Here is a 14,734-nt window from a genome sequence, read left to right as displayed (position 1 = left end):
CGAGTTGTCGAACCAAGCCTGAGTTGGCTACAAGAGGTCCAAGGCGCTATTGTGAAGAAGCCTGGCCAATATTTATCCTTCAAGCAATGTCACAAAATCAGACTGCCCGATTATTGTCAGATTGCTGGGAGCTTGCTGTGTGCAAATTCACTACTGCTTTCCTATATTACAACAATCACCACACTTCAAAACATACTTCACTGTCCATAAAGTGCTTTGGAAAATCCCAAGGTTCTGACATGTGCTACATAAATCCAGGACTGTTTATATATTGCATTGATAGATGGTTATCCATCACCATCCAATCTATGCAGAAATTCACACACGTAGAGAAACAAACACGAAATACACTTTCTCCCTGTGGGACTGCATTCCATTCGGTCTGTGCAAGAGTCAAAGTTTACAAATAGTCAACTGTTACACTGCACTGTTGTTTGCATTCATGTTTATCAACATTGCAGTTAACACACAATCAATCAGCACTGAGCACTGCTATTTTCTCACAGGTTGTCTGTATTGGACAGCTTAAGTAACTGTTGCCTATACGGAGTCAAGTGATAAGAACATGATCTTTTTAATAGCCCTGGTTACTGAGGCCTCACCAGTGATTCAGTGTTTGCTCTCCAGCCATTAATAATGGTTTAGACTCATTCAGTTTACCTTGCTCCAGTGTTGGATTATTATGTTCCCGCAGAGATTTCACTCACGTTTTATCTCCTGCCACTAGGAATTGCAGAGAACTGGAAGTTTTCACACTTGGCTTCAAGGTTAGGTGGCTCTAGCTTCCTGGTGCTTTGTGTTCATGAATGCGTGATTTTAGCAAGTCAAACTCCAACAATATCCATTTGGATGCAAGGAATCCCCAAGCCAGGGCTTTTATCGATTTAGACGTTCATTTTCTGCAAGTTGTCAAAGGCATACATCTAATATCAAACATTGATTTTGCTGTTTTGTTGCAAGACTGTGGGATATTGATGATGGGTTTCTTTGGTATATCGGTCACTCGAATGACCAAAGAAAATTGAACTGCTATGTTCTTTCCTGCCTATATTGGATGTTGCCTTTTCTATTACTTCACACACTTTAAGATTAAACCCTCGATATTTTTCTATTCTTCTTGCAACCAATCCATTTGGAATAACATTTAGTGCCCTGAGATTGGTTACAAAAAAGTCCTCTGCTATGTTTTTTTGGGTCATCAAGGGATGAACATTCAAGCTGGATCTGATTGCAAGCTGTAGGAGCCAGATCTGTTGCTCAGTTTGTTGGTGTAGCTCAGGGAGCCTACACCATCAGCAGTAATACAGGGGCTTAAAGTTTGACTGATAGCCTGACCAAAAGCAGATGTTTAAGAAACTTCCCCTTGCTTAAGGTTCCCCTCCAAGCCACTCACCATCCTGATTTGGAAATATATCAGTGTTCCTTCACAGCTGCTGGGTAAAATCCTGGAATTCCCTCCCTAACAGCATTGTGGGTCGACCCACAGCATCTGGGCTGCAGCGATTCAAGAAGACACCACCACCATCTTCTCAAGGCCAACTAGGGATGGGCAATAAATGCTGGCCAGCCAGCGATGCTCTTGCCCCACAAATGAATAAAAAAGAAGCAAAAGGTGAAAATTAAACTATGCTTGGTGGGAGAAACTTGAGGGGTTGAATGACTTACGTGTGTTGCCCTGTTCCCATCTTCGTAAGGTTAATATTCTAAGTGGTTTGGGGGTGATGAGATTACAATTATGTTTGGCCAGTTTCACATTTGCCTCCACATGTAGCCAGTATCTGAAGTTTATCTGCAGATCAGTGGGAGAAAATAGCTTACAAGTCATGTTGAACAATTGTAAAATTAGATATCCATAGAATCCCTTCAATGCAGCAGGAGGCCCAGTGAGATTGCGCTAACAACAATCCAACCCACAACCCCACTCATCCACCTTGCTAATCCTCCTGACACTAAAGGACAATTTAGCATGGCCAGTCAACCTAGCCCGCACATCTTTGGACTGTGGGAGGAAACCGGAGCACCCGGAGGAAACACACGCAGACGTGGGGGAGTACATGCAGATGCCACGCAGACTGTGACCCAGGCTGGAATTGAATCCAGGTCCTTGGCGCTGTGAGGCAGCAGTGCTAACCACTGTGTCATCTGTGCTCTTCTTAAAGTATAATCAAGTTTGCCAAATACATTTTCATAAAGCCTTCACTTCTTTTGCAATAAACTTTATCAAACTCCTAGATAGCTGAGTGAGTAGATGCACTGCCTGGTGTGGTATTGTCCCACAGGGACCTGGGAAGTAAGCCCTAAATACCATTCTCAGCAGACGTTGGGTTGTAACAGTTGTAGTTACAATCCAGAGGTGATGCCTTCTAATCCCAGCATGTCCCCAATGTTGCGAACATTAGGTCCATCAATCTTGTAATTGTAATCTAGCTGCAACGCCCATGAGCCTGGCAACACTGGTTGTCGAGGCTTGTTCATGAAGAATGATAACTTGGCCAAGGCACAGGATTGGACCATAACCCAGCATAAACCTCAGGGAAAAGGGAAGAAAATCAGAAAACCAAACAACATTCCCCTGAGGGATATATTCCTTCTTAAAAAATTACCATGATGTTACTTTTAAACAGTTATGTAAATATGTTTTATGACAATTGTTATACTCTTCCAATAAATGTAGAATATGAGTAAAATGTTGGAAACATTTCTGGTGAGGAAGTATTTGTGGAGAGGAAAGCAGAAAGTTCATGGACCATAGAATCACTACAGTAAAGAAGGAGGCCATTCAGCCCATTTAATGGGATTGAGAGTTATAGATAGGCCTGGTGGGTATGGATATGATTGGCGTAACTTGTGGGCCAAAGGGTCTGCTTGTGCTGTAGTGTTCTATGTTCTGTATGTTCTATGTTCTATGTTCAGTGGAACACTGCAGCAGGTTGAGGATAACTCTCCAAAAAACAGTCCAAAACAGTCACCCAAGGGCTGGAATCAAACTGAGGCATTGTGAGGCAGAAGTGCCATCATGCCTCCCAACATTAACTCTTCTGCTCTCCCTCGCTCTCTTCACAGATTCTGCTTGACGTGTCGAGTGTCTTCAGCATTTTCAGTTTTTAGTTCTAATATTCCCTTTTGTGGCATGGTGTCAAATTTTATTAAACAATGCTCCTGTGAAGCATGTTGGAACTTTTAAAAACTTTTTAAAGCACTTTTTAGTGCTATATATTCAAATGCAAGTTGCTGTTTTTGGCATCAGTGGCAGACTAGAGACAGTCCATGCCATCAACCTTTCGGTTGTAGGCATCAAGAAAAGTAGATTAGGAAAACGAGTACAAAAAAACTTGAAAGGGAAAGGTTTCCCAATTGCCTGCAGTCAAAAGCAAAACAAATCAATCTACATACACTTCTTGGGCACACCAAGTTAGATGGCTTATCTGTAGAATTTTTATCTGGGGATCCTCTCAGCTTACTGCTTTATGTGCTGGAACTTTGCATCCATTAGTTTAGTAAGTAGTCTCACAGCATCAGGTTAAAGTCCAACAGGTTTATTTGGTTGCAGGAGCTTTCGGAGCACTGCTCCTTCATCAGGTGAGTGAAGAAGCAGAGCTCTGAAAGCTCGTGCTACCAAATAAACCTGTTGGACTTTAACCAAGTGTGGTGAGACTACTTACTGTGCCTACCCCAGTTCAATGCAAGCAAGCCTACTTCACTGATTTTTGAAGCAAGCTCCCAAGGAAGGCATTGAAACTAATCATATAAATGTATTCCAAGGGACAAATACTTGTTCTTCTGATGAGAGAAGCAAGAAGAGATTAAAATCATTTTTTAGGATAACTTTTTTTCTGTTTTAAGACATTGGTGTACCTGTGACTAATTTATCCCCCCTCCCCCACCCCTCCCACCCTGTACCCCACTCCTCTCTTCATTTTCTTTTGCAGGATAAGTCAGAGAAATCAATTTTGGAGGAACATGCCTTTGATGCATTGGAGCAGGACTTCCAAGATGTCCTTTCTGAACTTATGGGAGACAAGGGACTGGATAAATTTCGTGTTGAGTATGAAAAGCTGCATCAAGCCCTCAAGAAATCCCATGAAAATGAGAAGCGCCTGATGGCAAAATGCAAGGAGCTAAATGCTGAAATTGTTGCAAATTCAATGAAAGTGACAACTGCCCTGAAGCTCTCGCAAGATGACCAGTCAACTATAGATTCCTTAAAGCAGGTGAGGTTTGTGACAATTCTGTGGCGGGTTTGGGCTACACTGATTTGTCTGTGAAATACAGATTATACCTGTGTGGGCAACACAGTGGCACAGTGCTTAGCACTATTACCTCCTAGCTCCAGGGACCTGGGTTCGATTCCTGACTTGGGTCATTGCCTGTGTGGAGTTTGCACATTCTCTGCGTGGGTTTCCTTCAGGTGCTCCGGTTTCCTTCCACAGTCCAAAGCTGTGGAGGTTAGGTGCGTTGTCCATGCTAAATTGCCCCTTAGTGTCCTGGGATGTGTAGGTTAGAGGGATTAGCAGGGTAAGTATGTGGGATTACGAGGATGGGGCCTGGGTGGGATTGTTGTCAGTACAGACTCGACGGATCAAATGGCCTCCTTCTGCACGGTAAGGTTTCTATGTTTCTGTTTCACAATGGACTTATCTCAAAATGTCACAATGCAGGTAAATTGGTGCACAAGCAAACCAATACACAGCTTGGTCACATGTTTCAGATTGGCAACTCAGCAAATTCTCAGATTTGAAATACGTGTGTATCATCATTGTTCCTCTAGTTCCACTTAGCCCGCACTAAGGTTCAGCTTTTAACCAGGCAACTGGCCAGGTAATAAGTTGTTCTCTGTGAGATAACTTATTGCTTTGCAAGTGCAAAGGGAGATCTCTAGAAAGTTTAATTTAGCTTGCAGTGTTTTCACATGAATACATAATGATGAGCTGGCGTCACAGTAATTAAGAAAGGAATCACAAGGTTAGTAAGGAAAAGCATCATTTTGCCTTTATGTTTATCCAAACAGTTTGTTAATATTGCAGTTTTGCCTTTGGAGGCATGGTTATTAATAAAGATGGGCTAGTGCAAGTATCGGCAGAACGGCTGAGAGAGATTTTTCCAGTGGATCTCTGGAGAAGTATTGGCGGAGGCTCCGCATGGTGCTGGACCTTTATTCTCTCTCAATTTTTCAGCATATCCAATTTTCCACATTGATTGACTGTGTGGAGTTGCCACTGACATGAAAGTCTAGAGCCAGCAACTCGAAGCTGTTGAATAAGGTGGCCTTATCCATGCGTGGTTGTCTGCACTGTTGATGCTCATGACTTGAATCCATCCCGTGGAGCAAGCAGTGAGCATCTGGAAACACCAGCAGTATTTAATAGCATTTCTTGAGTTGAGCTGCAAAATATTTTAAATATTTCCAGTTATTTCTCTGACTATCTGATAGAAAAGACTTCCAAGTGTCCGTGTAGTTCTTCAAGCTCGTCCTATCCAGTTGGGGTAGACTTCATCTGCACCATTATCTCCAGTTACACAATCTCCTGTTGAGAGAAAAATGCCGGATTAAAAATCCTGAGATTGATTCAAGAAAAAACGCATGGGGAAATTTGTCTCTGACTCCCAAAGACAATGAAGCAAAATCCAGGAAGTTGCAGTAGCTGATGCTATAACTAATAGTGCCCTTATCTACTGTAATTCAATGCGTCCTCTTCTTGTATTTCCAACTGCTTTTAAATGACTGCAGAAACCCATATACATACCCATGCTTTGGTGGCTTCCCGAATTCAATGGTTGGAATTTTACTGTCCTGGCCACTACAGGATTTGGAGTGGGCGAGGGGCGGAACATGGAAAGGTCCGTTGACACTGGGCAAGATTTTATGGTTTTGGGACAAGCGAGGCCATAAAATCCTGTCCAATGACTCCTGTGAAAAGTAAATTCCTCTTGATATCTAACAGAACTATTTTGTATTTCATATTCGTATCCCTTAGTTTACCTATCCTCACCAGTTCAAATAATCTACCAGAAAGGAATCTATTTGCTTAATTATATTTAAAATATTCAGTCCATTTTGTGATATTTTCCCAATGGATTCCCATTTCATTGAAATATAAACAGAAAATGTTGGAAATACTCAACGGAGTATTATCATTAGAAGAAAAACAGAGTTAACGTCTCACGTCAAATATAATTCTTCTTACAAGTGAAGGAATATAAAAATCCAGTGGCTTTTGTGCTTGTAAAAGGGAGAAGGGAGAGGAAGTACAGAAGGGAAAGTCTAGATAGGTTGGGAGAGATTACATGACAAAGATGCTATGGAGCAACAGGCAAAGGGACTGATGAACAGTGCTATCAAAAAACAAAAATATGAAAAACAAGATGCAAACAGATACATTGCAAAAAAAAGAGTCAAAATATAGGACAGAGTTATTTGTCTAAAATTGGTGAATTCAAATGTTGAGTCCAGAAGTCTGGAAATTGTCTATGAGATATTGTTTCTCAAGCTTGTGTTGAGCTTCAGTGGAACACTGCAGCAGGTTGAGGACAAAAATGAATCTGAGAGCAAGATGGTGAATTAAAATAGCAAGCAACTGGAAGCTTGGTATCACACTTATGCACTGAGTGGATGTGTTTAACAAAGCAACCACCCTGTCCAATGAAGAGGAGACCACACCACTAAACTGAAAGAATTACAAGTAAATTGCTGCTTCTCTGAGAAAGTGTGTATTGGATCTTGGGTGGAGAGGAGAGAGCAGGTAACAATACATGTGCTACACTTCAGAGAAAAGGGCAAGGTGTTGGGAGTGATTGAGGAATGGACCAGACTGTCATAGAGGATCCCTCCCATTTGACTCAGCCCATTCCAATAACTAGGAGTCCTAAGACTGGGAATTATTTTGTTTAACCTTCTGCATTTTTCAGGGCCCCAGTATCACTTGCTGAGTGTGCAGGCCAAAACAAGACCGAGCACTGTAAATGTATCAAGATCTAACAAGGTCTAATATAAACTAAGCATAGCATTCTTGGCTCTGTATTATACTATACAGACAATAAATCAGAACACTTTATGAACCTTAATCCTTTATTCATTATGTGGTACAGATTCTTTTACTGCTCCATAACCTTTACTGGATATTCGTGTAACATGTACACATTATTTCCCAAATGCATTTTCACACCTGAAGGACATGAGCTCATTTTCTCCACACAGTTCAGTTGGTCAATATCCTTGATCTATTCCTTCAATCTATCTTTTTCATACCTATGGATATTTTTGATGGATCAGAAAATGTAAAATTCCTTTTAGAAACTTAAGAAAATGTTGAGGAGGAAAAAGGAACCCATCCACATAACATCACATCACATTTCTAACTTGACTGGGTTTTTTGAAATCCTTATTTCCCTTCAGATTTTTTTTTTTAGCTCTGATCTATTTTAAATTAAAGTTCTTTGAATTAACTTGTATATGCCCTGACCTTATGCACATTGAGGTTATATTCTGGATTCGATTAATTTATCTCATTGAATATTTTATACACCCAGTGAGGTTCTCATTTATCTTTCTCTTTTGACTAAACAGTTTAAACCACTTGTTTCTTCAAAATGCATCTCCCTGCAACTTTATACATTCCTTCTGCTGTATTGCATAACCTCACCTATGAAATATGTTGTTTTTTTGAAATTTTGTGACCACAAATGCACACAATACTCCCAAGGGTGGTCTGACATCTTTTCAATCTGTCTGCACAACTTGTGTACGCTCATACTGCATCATTTCGACTATATGCTCCAATATTCTCTTTTCCTTTTTAATTGTGTGTCTGCATTTTCGATGTTGAAAAATAATGGATTTTCTGTTATCGGAAGATCCTTCATCAATATGGTATCAAAACCTGGAAATAAAGAGCTAATCCTCAAAACATGCACCATCTTGTCCTTCCAGTTCCACATGACTGGTCTTTCCTGCTGTGACAATGTAAAAACTTCTTGTATGAGTTGCAAGGTAGATAAGCTGATTGCAGTTTGCTCAACTTCACCTCAGTGAGTTAGCTTTCTGACCATGTCTGTAATACTAGCATTTATTTTATTATTGCTGGAGATTAAAATTCCTCAGCCTAGTTATAGCACATGGCAGCTATGCTGCTTTCTCCTCAATTATCTTATGTTTGTGATTGGTGACTTTCATTGCAGTGCAATTCTTTTTTTAATCTAATTGTGATCCTCCTGGAAATCTTAAAACAGCTATTAATATATTATATATAATAATATAATATTAATATATTAATCACTTAACTTGCAACGCGACAGACATACTTCAGAAAGAAATATTTACCATTGAACTTGAATATGTATGTGGTATATGTACAAGATTGCTGCTGCATTCTTTCAATTCAACAAGACCAGTGGCAGGTAGCTGACAACCTTGTTTCAAATATCTCTGCTTTCGGAGCCTGTTATCACATTTGTGTGAGCTGCCATCTGTAGAACATTTTGCATTTCCCTTGCTGTTGTTCACATAGCTGAGTCGGTTGGTGGAATCCTTTTTTTCTATTCAGTTTCAGATTTTGGGTGCTGCTAGCAATAGTGGGAGTTATAGCCCCTTGCCATCTGCCCTGAATGCAACTTGAGTGGCTTGTCAGGCCACTTCAGAGAGCAGTTAAGGTCAGTAGTAGTTGGTGTGCGTGGACCAAGTGGTCACGTGATGACGCGGCTCCGAAAAGGGTCACGTGCATGAGAGTTCTTCCCAGAATGCGAAGAGATAAGCATGGAGCAGCTGCTCAGCTGGCGAACAAGTATTGTTTGTTACAAGTCTTTGTTGTCAGTGTTTGAGAACCCAGCACTTTTACATGGTGTCAGGAGTTGGCAGCACGGCACAAGTACTTTGCCAAATAATTCTAAATAAGTTTGAGAAGTCTTCCAGTGAAAAAATATAATACTTGACAAACCAAAGAGCAGATGAATCAATACAATCTTATGCATACGTCAACCTTGAAAATCTGAGTGAAGGATTGCGCATTTGGTACTCTGATTGATGAACTAATCAGGGTTCGAATAGTCTGCGGGATCCATAGCAATCTTTTCTGGAACCAGCTGTTGAGAGGGAAAGATTTAACATCACAAACAGCTATTAGCATCTGCATGTTAAACCAACAGTCAGAAAAATAACAGCAGAGATTTATGTGGGAAACAGAAGTTTTCACTGCATAGGGCACATCCTGCCCCAACTGCGGTGGCCATCATCCTCAGAACAGAACGGCATGTTTTACATATGGCAAATGTTGCAATAGATGTGGCAAGTGGAAACATTTTGCAAAACGCTGCAGATTGAAACTGCAGCAGCCTTCCGCTGCCACAGCCATAGAAACATAACAGCACAGGAGGAGGCCATTTGGACCATCTTGTGCATGCCAGTCCAAGGACATCCAGGTGTCCATTCTAATCCCACTTTTTTGCACCTGGTCCATTGCCCTATAGCTTACAGCACTTATGGTGTAGATCCAGGTATTTATTAAAAGAGTTTAGGCTCTCTGCCTCCACCACCAACTCAGGCAGCGAATTCCAGACACCTACCACCCTTTGTGTAGAAAAGTTCTTCCTTGTGTCCCCTCTATATCTACTACCACTTATCTTGAATTTATGTCCCCTGCTTCTAGAATTCTCTGTAAGAAGTCTCACAACACCAGGTTAAAGCCAAATAAACCTGCTGTTGTGAGACTTCTTATTGTGCTTACCCCAGTCCAACGCTGGCATCTCCACATCTAGAATTCTCCACCAAGGGAAAAAATTTTATCCTGTCCGCTCTATCTCTTCCCTTCATAATTTTGCACACCGCTGTCAAGTCACCCCTCATCCTTCTCTGTTCCAAGGAAAATAACCCCATCTATCCAATCTTTCCTCATAGCTACACTTTTCTAGCTTCGGCAACATTCTTGTAAACCTCCTCTGCACTCTCTCCAAAGCAATTACATCCTTCCTGTTATATGGTGACCAGAACTGCACACAACACTCCAGTTGTGTCCTCACCAGTGTTTTATACAATTCCAACAATATATCCTTACATTTACATTTTATACTTCTGCCAATGAAGGAATGCATTCCAACTGCCATATTTACAATTGTGTCTACTTGAACAGCTGCCTTTAGGGACCTGTCTACTTATATGCCAAAATCCCTCACTTCATCTACTCTTCTTAGTATATTCCCATTTATTATGCGTTCCCTATAATTGTTTAACCTCCCTAAACGCATGACCTCACACTTCTCTGTGTTAAAATCCATCTGCTACTTTACCACCCACTCAACCAACCCTTCCCATCGATATCAGTTTGTAGGTTATAGCCAACCTCTACACCTTCCATTACTCGGCCAGTCTTTGCGTTGTCTGCAGATTTTTCAATTGGGCCTCCCACATTAGCATCCAAATCATTAATATCTAACACAAACAACAAGGGTCCCAACACTGATCCCATGTTGTAGTGGTCAATCTTCCAAGAGTGGAGTATCAGCAAGGAGAGTGTATTGGAGCTCAGCCAAAGCAGCAAAACCCACTGAGTCTCCAACAACACTATTATGAGATTGTTGACACCATCACAGAAAGGGTGAGATCTTCACCATCCTCAACATGATTTGCAGCAATGCAAGACTGAAGGTAATGATTGACACTGGAGCAAAGTGCAATGTATTTCCTAGCCAAATGCTAAGGGAACTAGAGCCATGCCGCATTAGATCCCAGTACACAGGTGGACCTCGTAGCTTATGCAGACCAACCAGTGCATGTAGCACTGAAGGTGTAGCCACATTGCACTGCACACGGGGCAGTTTTCAATTTCATGTAGTTGCCCAGAATGTAAGGCCACTGATAGGCTTTTGGGATAGCATCAAACTGGGTCTCATCCAATTTGGTCCAGAGGTGCATGTTCTGCAACACAAGGCTGTGGTTATGAAAAATGTGACATCATTGGCATAGTACTGGTAGCTTACTAATGAGACTAATGACTCGGTACCGCCAACAGTTTGTGCTTTGAGAAGAATACCAGTAATCATGAAGGAGAAAGTAGTCAGTGAGCTGCATCAGATGACGACATAAGGTGTCATAACTCCTATAGATGAGAATAGGTTTCAGCAATGGTGGCAGTGAAGAGATATTACATTGTCAGGATATACATTGACCCAGTGCACTTGAACGTCATGCTGCTCAGATCACCCTATGAAGACAGTGGAATGGATGATTGCAGGCATGCCAAATGTTAAGATTTTCATGTTTCTGGATCTGAAATGCGGGTTTTGGCATATTTCACTCGGTGAAGAATCCTCAAATTACTGCATTAATGTCTCCGGTAGGCAGATACCATTTTCTTCGTATGCCCAATGTGATCTCCACTGGCAGTGAGGCCTTCCAGCGGTGCATGGAGCAACTCTTTGCAGGCCAACCCTGTGAAATCATTGTCGATGAAATCCTAGTCTGGGGTTGTATTGTGCAAGAACGTGATGCAGGTTTTCATCTTGTCCTGAAGGTGCCTGAAGCTTAATCCTGTGAAATACAGATTTGGGGTCAACCAGGTTCCTTACATGGGTCATTTACTCACAGCCAATGGTATAAAGCCAGATCTAGACAAGACAACAGCTGTATGACATGTGGCTATCCCCATGGACAAACACACTTTACTGTGCTTTCTTGGTAGGACAAATTATCTTTCTACATGCGTTTCTTGTTATAATAAGGTCAGTGGACCTCTTCATCACCTCCTCCACCAGGATGTCGAATGTTGCTGGCAAGAGCACCACACAGAGATCTTCAACAGACTCAATCAGACACTCTCAGCCTCACTGCTGCTACAATACTTGAAAAAGCTCCTTTAGACTGCGTCTACACGACTGCAGCGCATAATGCTAAAGCTGCAACATTACAATCTCAGCGTTGTCTACAAACTTGGTAAGGAGCTGTGCTTGGCTGATATCCTTTCAAAAGCATTTCTATTCACTACACACCAGGCAGATCATGAGTAAGACATAGCCTTCATGATTATAGAAGTGCTTTCCTCTCACAGAATCCAGGGACTCAATGATATCTTACAGATGGATATCACTTGCAGACACTCATCATGAGGGGCTGGGAGATCTTAAAGGGAGATTCCTCACAAGCTCTGCACATTCTTCACCATCAGAGATGAACTGACCATATAGGATGGATTGTTACTGCGTGGCCAGTGATTCATCATCATTACTTAACTTCAGAGACATTACACAAGACAACTTCACCCTGGGCTGGAAGCAACCAGATGCAGGGACACTGTTTTGGCCCTCCATGTACACCGACATGGAAAAGAAGGTTTCCAGATATGCACCATGCATTGCAGTCAAGCGTCAAACAAAAGCACTGCTGCACGTACATAAGGTCCTGGACCTCTCATTATCCCTTAACAGCTAATGTCATCAAATGAAATGATAAACATTTAGCCTTAATCGATTTGTATTCGGGGTGGTTTGAACTCAGCTACCTGCCAAACATGGTAACACCATCATCATCAAGTTCAAGAGATATTTAGCCCCATATGACTTCCTTCAGAGACCCCAGACAGACAACATTCGCCAATTTGTCTCCACTGAATTTTGAAATGTTGCAACAGCACTCCAGTCATTTGGCCTACAAAACAGGAGCGCTACACTAGTGGACATGCAGACTTCTCCAGAGGCCTATGGAGTGAGTCCTGCATCCACTGAGTACATTTGTGGAACACCTCAGGTCATTCACACCAACACTAGGCTGAGTAAAGTGGCAGCCAACTAGCAAAACCACTCACTCAGAGCACATGATCATACGGAACACAAGATTCCAGGACTACATTACCACCTAGTTTGCTACTGGCCTTCGAATTTAATCTTTACAAAACAAAAAAAGGAGTGGGGCAGGGAGGAAGAAACGTGATGGGCTATGCACTAGCTGCAACAGCTTAATCTGTGTTTCACCACGTATAGTTATCTATTCTTCGCCTGTTCAATATGTATGCTACATAAGAAATGAAGGGCCAAAAGGCCTGTTTCTATGTTTCTAAGAGTTCTTACACTCGGGATGAATGACAGCCAGGTCTTGCCTCCTCCCTTTACTCCTGCAAGTGATAAGGTCTGGGGCCTCCTTTGCCTGCAGTTCATTCTCCTGCTCTGCCTCCTCGCTCCAGCAGCAACCAAAAGGACAGCAAAATCAATGGTTTGCATTGCAAAAGCCATCTTGTCAATTTGAAGGTGGGGTGGATGAATCGGGGAAGGAAAGAGAAGGAGAGTTAAAGTATTCTGGTCAACTCCCCCAGCAACACACACTCCCCATAACCCCCACAGATCCCAGAATGGCAACACAGCACTCCCATCCCCACCCCACCAAAATCACAAACACACACTGAGAACCCATGCAGTAGTGGTCAAAGTGCTGCTTGGCATGTTCTGAGGCTGCAGCACCGCCTCTTCAGAGAGTTTCCAGCCCATCCTCCACCAGCAGCAGTGCTTGCTGTTGCCTGCACTAGAATCAGCGCCAAAACCTGAGATGAGCGCTCTGACCCGGCTCCGTGCTGAGAGCTTGTGTGGGACCCCGTGACCAACAGCAGCCTCTCAACCCCCTACAGACCCTCCCCCCGGCCAACACAAAACGCAACATGGCTGCCACGAAACAACTCGCCCTGAGCAGTATGGGGCAGTTTGGATGCAGAGACTTACCTCTTCGCTCACCCTAATTGATCATGCACCTGAATGCAACTTTTATACATGAGGTGTTTTCCTGACCGATTGGCTGCAGCGAATGAGGTGGTTAAGGCAGGTGAGCTGGGACGATTGGGAGTGAAGCTCGCTCATTACATTGTGATGAAAGCAAAAAAAGTGCTAATTGAGGTTCAGCCATTTTGGGCAGGCTCCTGATTGTGCCTCTTTTTTTGCTAAAATGGGAATGGCATGAAAATGGGCGTCATTCCCACTCGTTGCATCACGCCTGATTTTGTGACATTTTCCCACCACAAAACAGGAATGTTTCTGCCCTCTGAGCATGGCCATTTCAACTGGTATCACCATTTTAATTTCTAAATGTAAATCCTCAACTTTCTCTGAGGAGATTTGAATTCTTTGGATTCCTGGACTCTGATTTATAAGTCCAGTGACTACAACGCTAAAGTATAATACCTTGTCGAGTAGAGTTAGGTTCACTCGGCTGCCAAACTATGTTCAGACATAAATGAGATATTCAGGAGAGAGGGCCTGAGAGTATTCAGTGACTTACTGGGAGGTGATAAGATTTTTCTTCAGTTCCTTCAAGAACTTGCCTTTTTCTTTCTGGCTATGGAATATGATTTTCTGAAGGAATATGTTTGCAATTTTGCTAAAAGTATCAAAGGAAGGTAATTTGATCTTTCTCTACACCCTAGCTATGACTGTAACACTACATTCTGCACTCTCTCCTTTCCTTCTCTATGATCGGCATGCTCTATCTGTATAGTGCACAAGAAACAATATTTTTCATTGTGTGCTAATACATGTGACAATCATAAATCAAAATCAAATAATGACCAGAAGAATGGCACAGTGGTTAGCACTGCTGTCTCACAGCACTAGGGACCCCAGATTCAATTCTGGCCTCAGGTCACTGTCTGTGTGGAGTTTGCATGTTCTCCCCATGTCTGCATGGGTTTCCTCTGGATGCTCCAGTTTTCTCCCACACTCCAAAGATGTGCGGGTTAGGTGGATTGGTTATGCTAAATTGCCCTTTAGTTAG

At 42.2% G+C, this 14,734-nt stretch overlaps 1 protein-coding gene across 1 annotated transcript in view; it reads left to right on the top strand.

The window, feature by feature from the left end:
• The first annotated feature begins 3,221 nt into the window (after positions 1-3,221).
• The window catches only part of cfap58 (cilia and flagella associated protein 58), a 208,674-nt gene continuing 197,161 nt past the window's right edge, over positions 3,222-14,734 (top strand). The window contains exons 1-2 of the mRNA XM_080206048.1: positions 3,222-3,303; positions 3,844-4,211. Coding sequence (XP_080062174.1) covers positions 3,222-3,303; positions 3,844-4,211 — 450 coding nt within the window. The remainder of the gene's footprint in view (positions 3,304-3,843; positions 4,212-14,734) is intronic.

Source organism: Carcharhinus amblyrhynchos, chromosome 17 (genome assembly GCF_965287045.1).
Source record: "Carcharhinus amblyrhynchos chromosome 17, sCarAmb.v2.hapA, whole genome shotgun sequence".
Classification (NCBI taxonomy): domain Eukaryota; kingdom Metazoa; phylum Chordata; class Chondrichthyes; order Carcharhiniformes; family Carcharhinidae; genus Carcharhinus; species Carcharhinus amblyrhynchos.
This window is presented reverse-complemented; position numbering and strand designations above follow the sequence as displayed.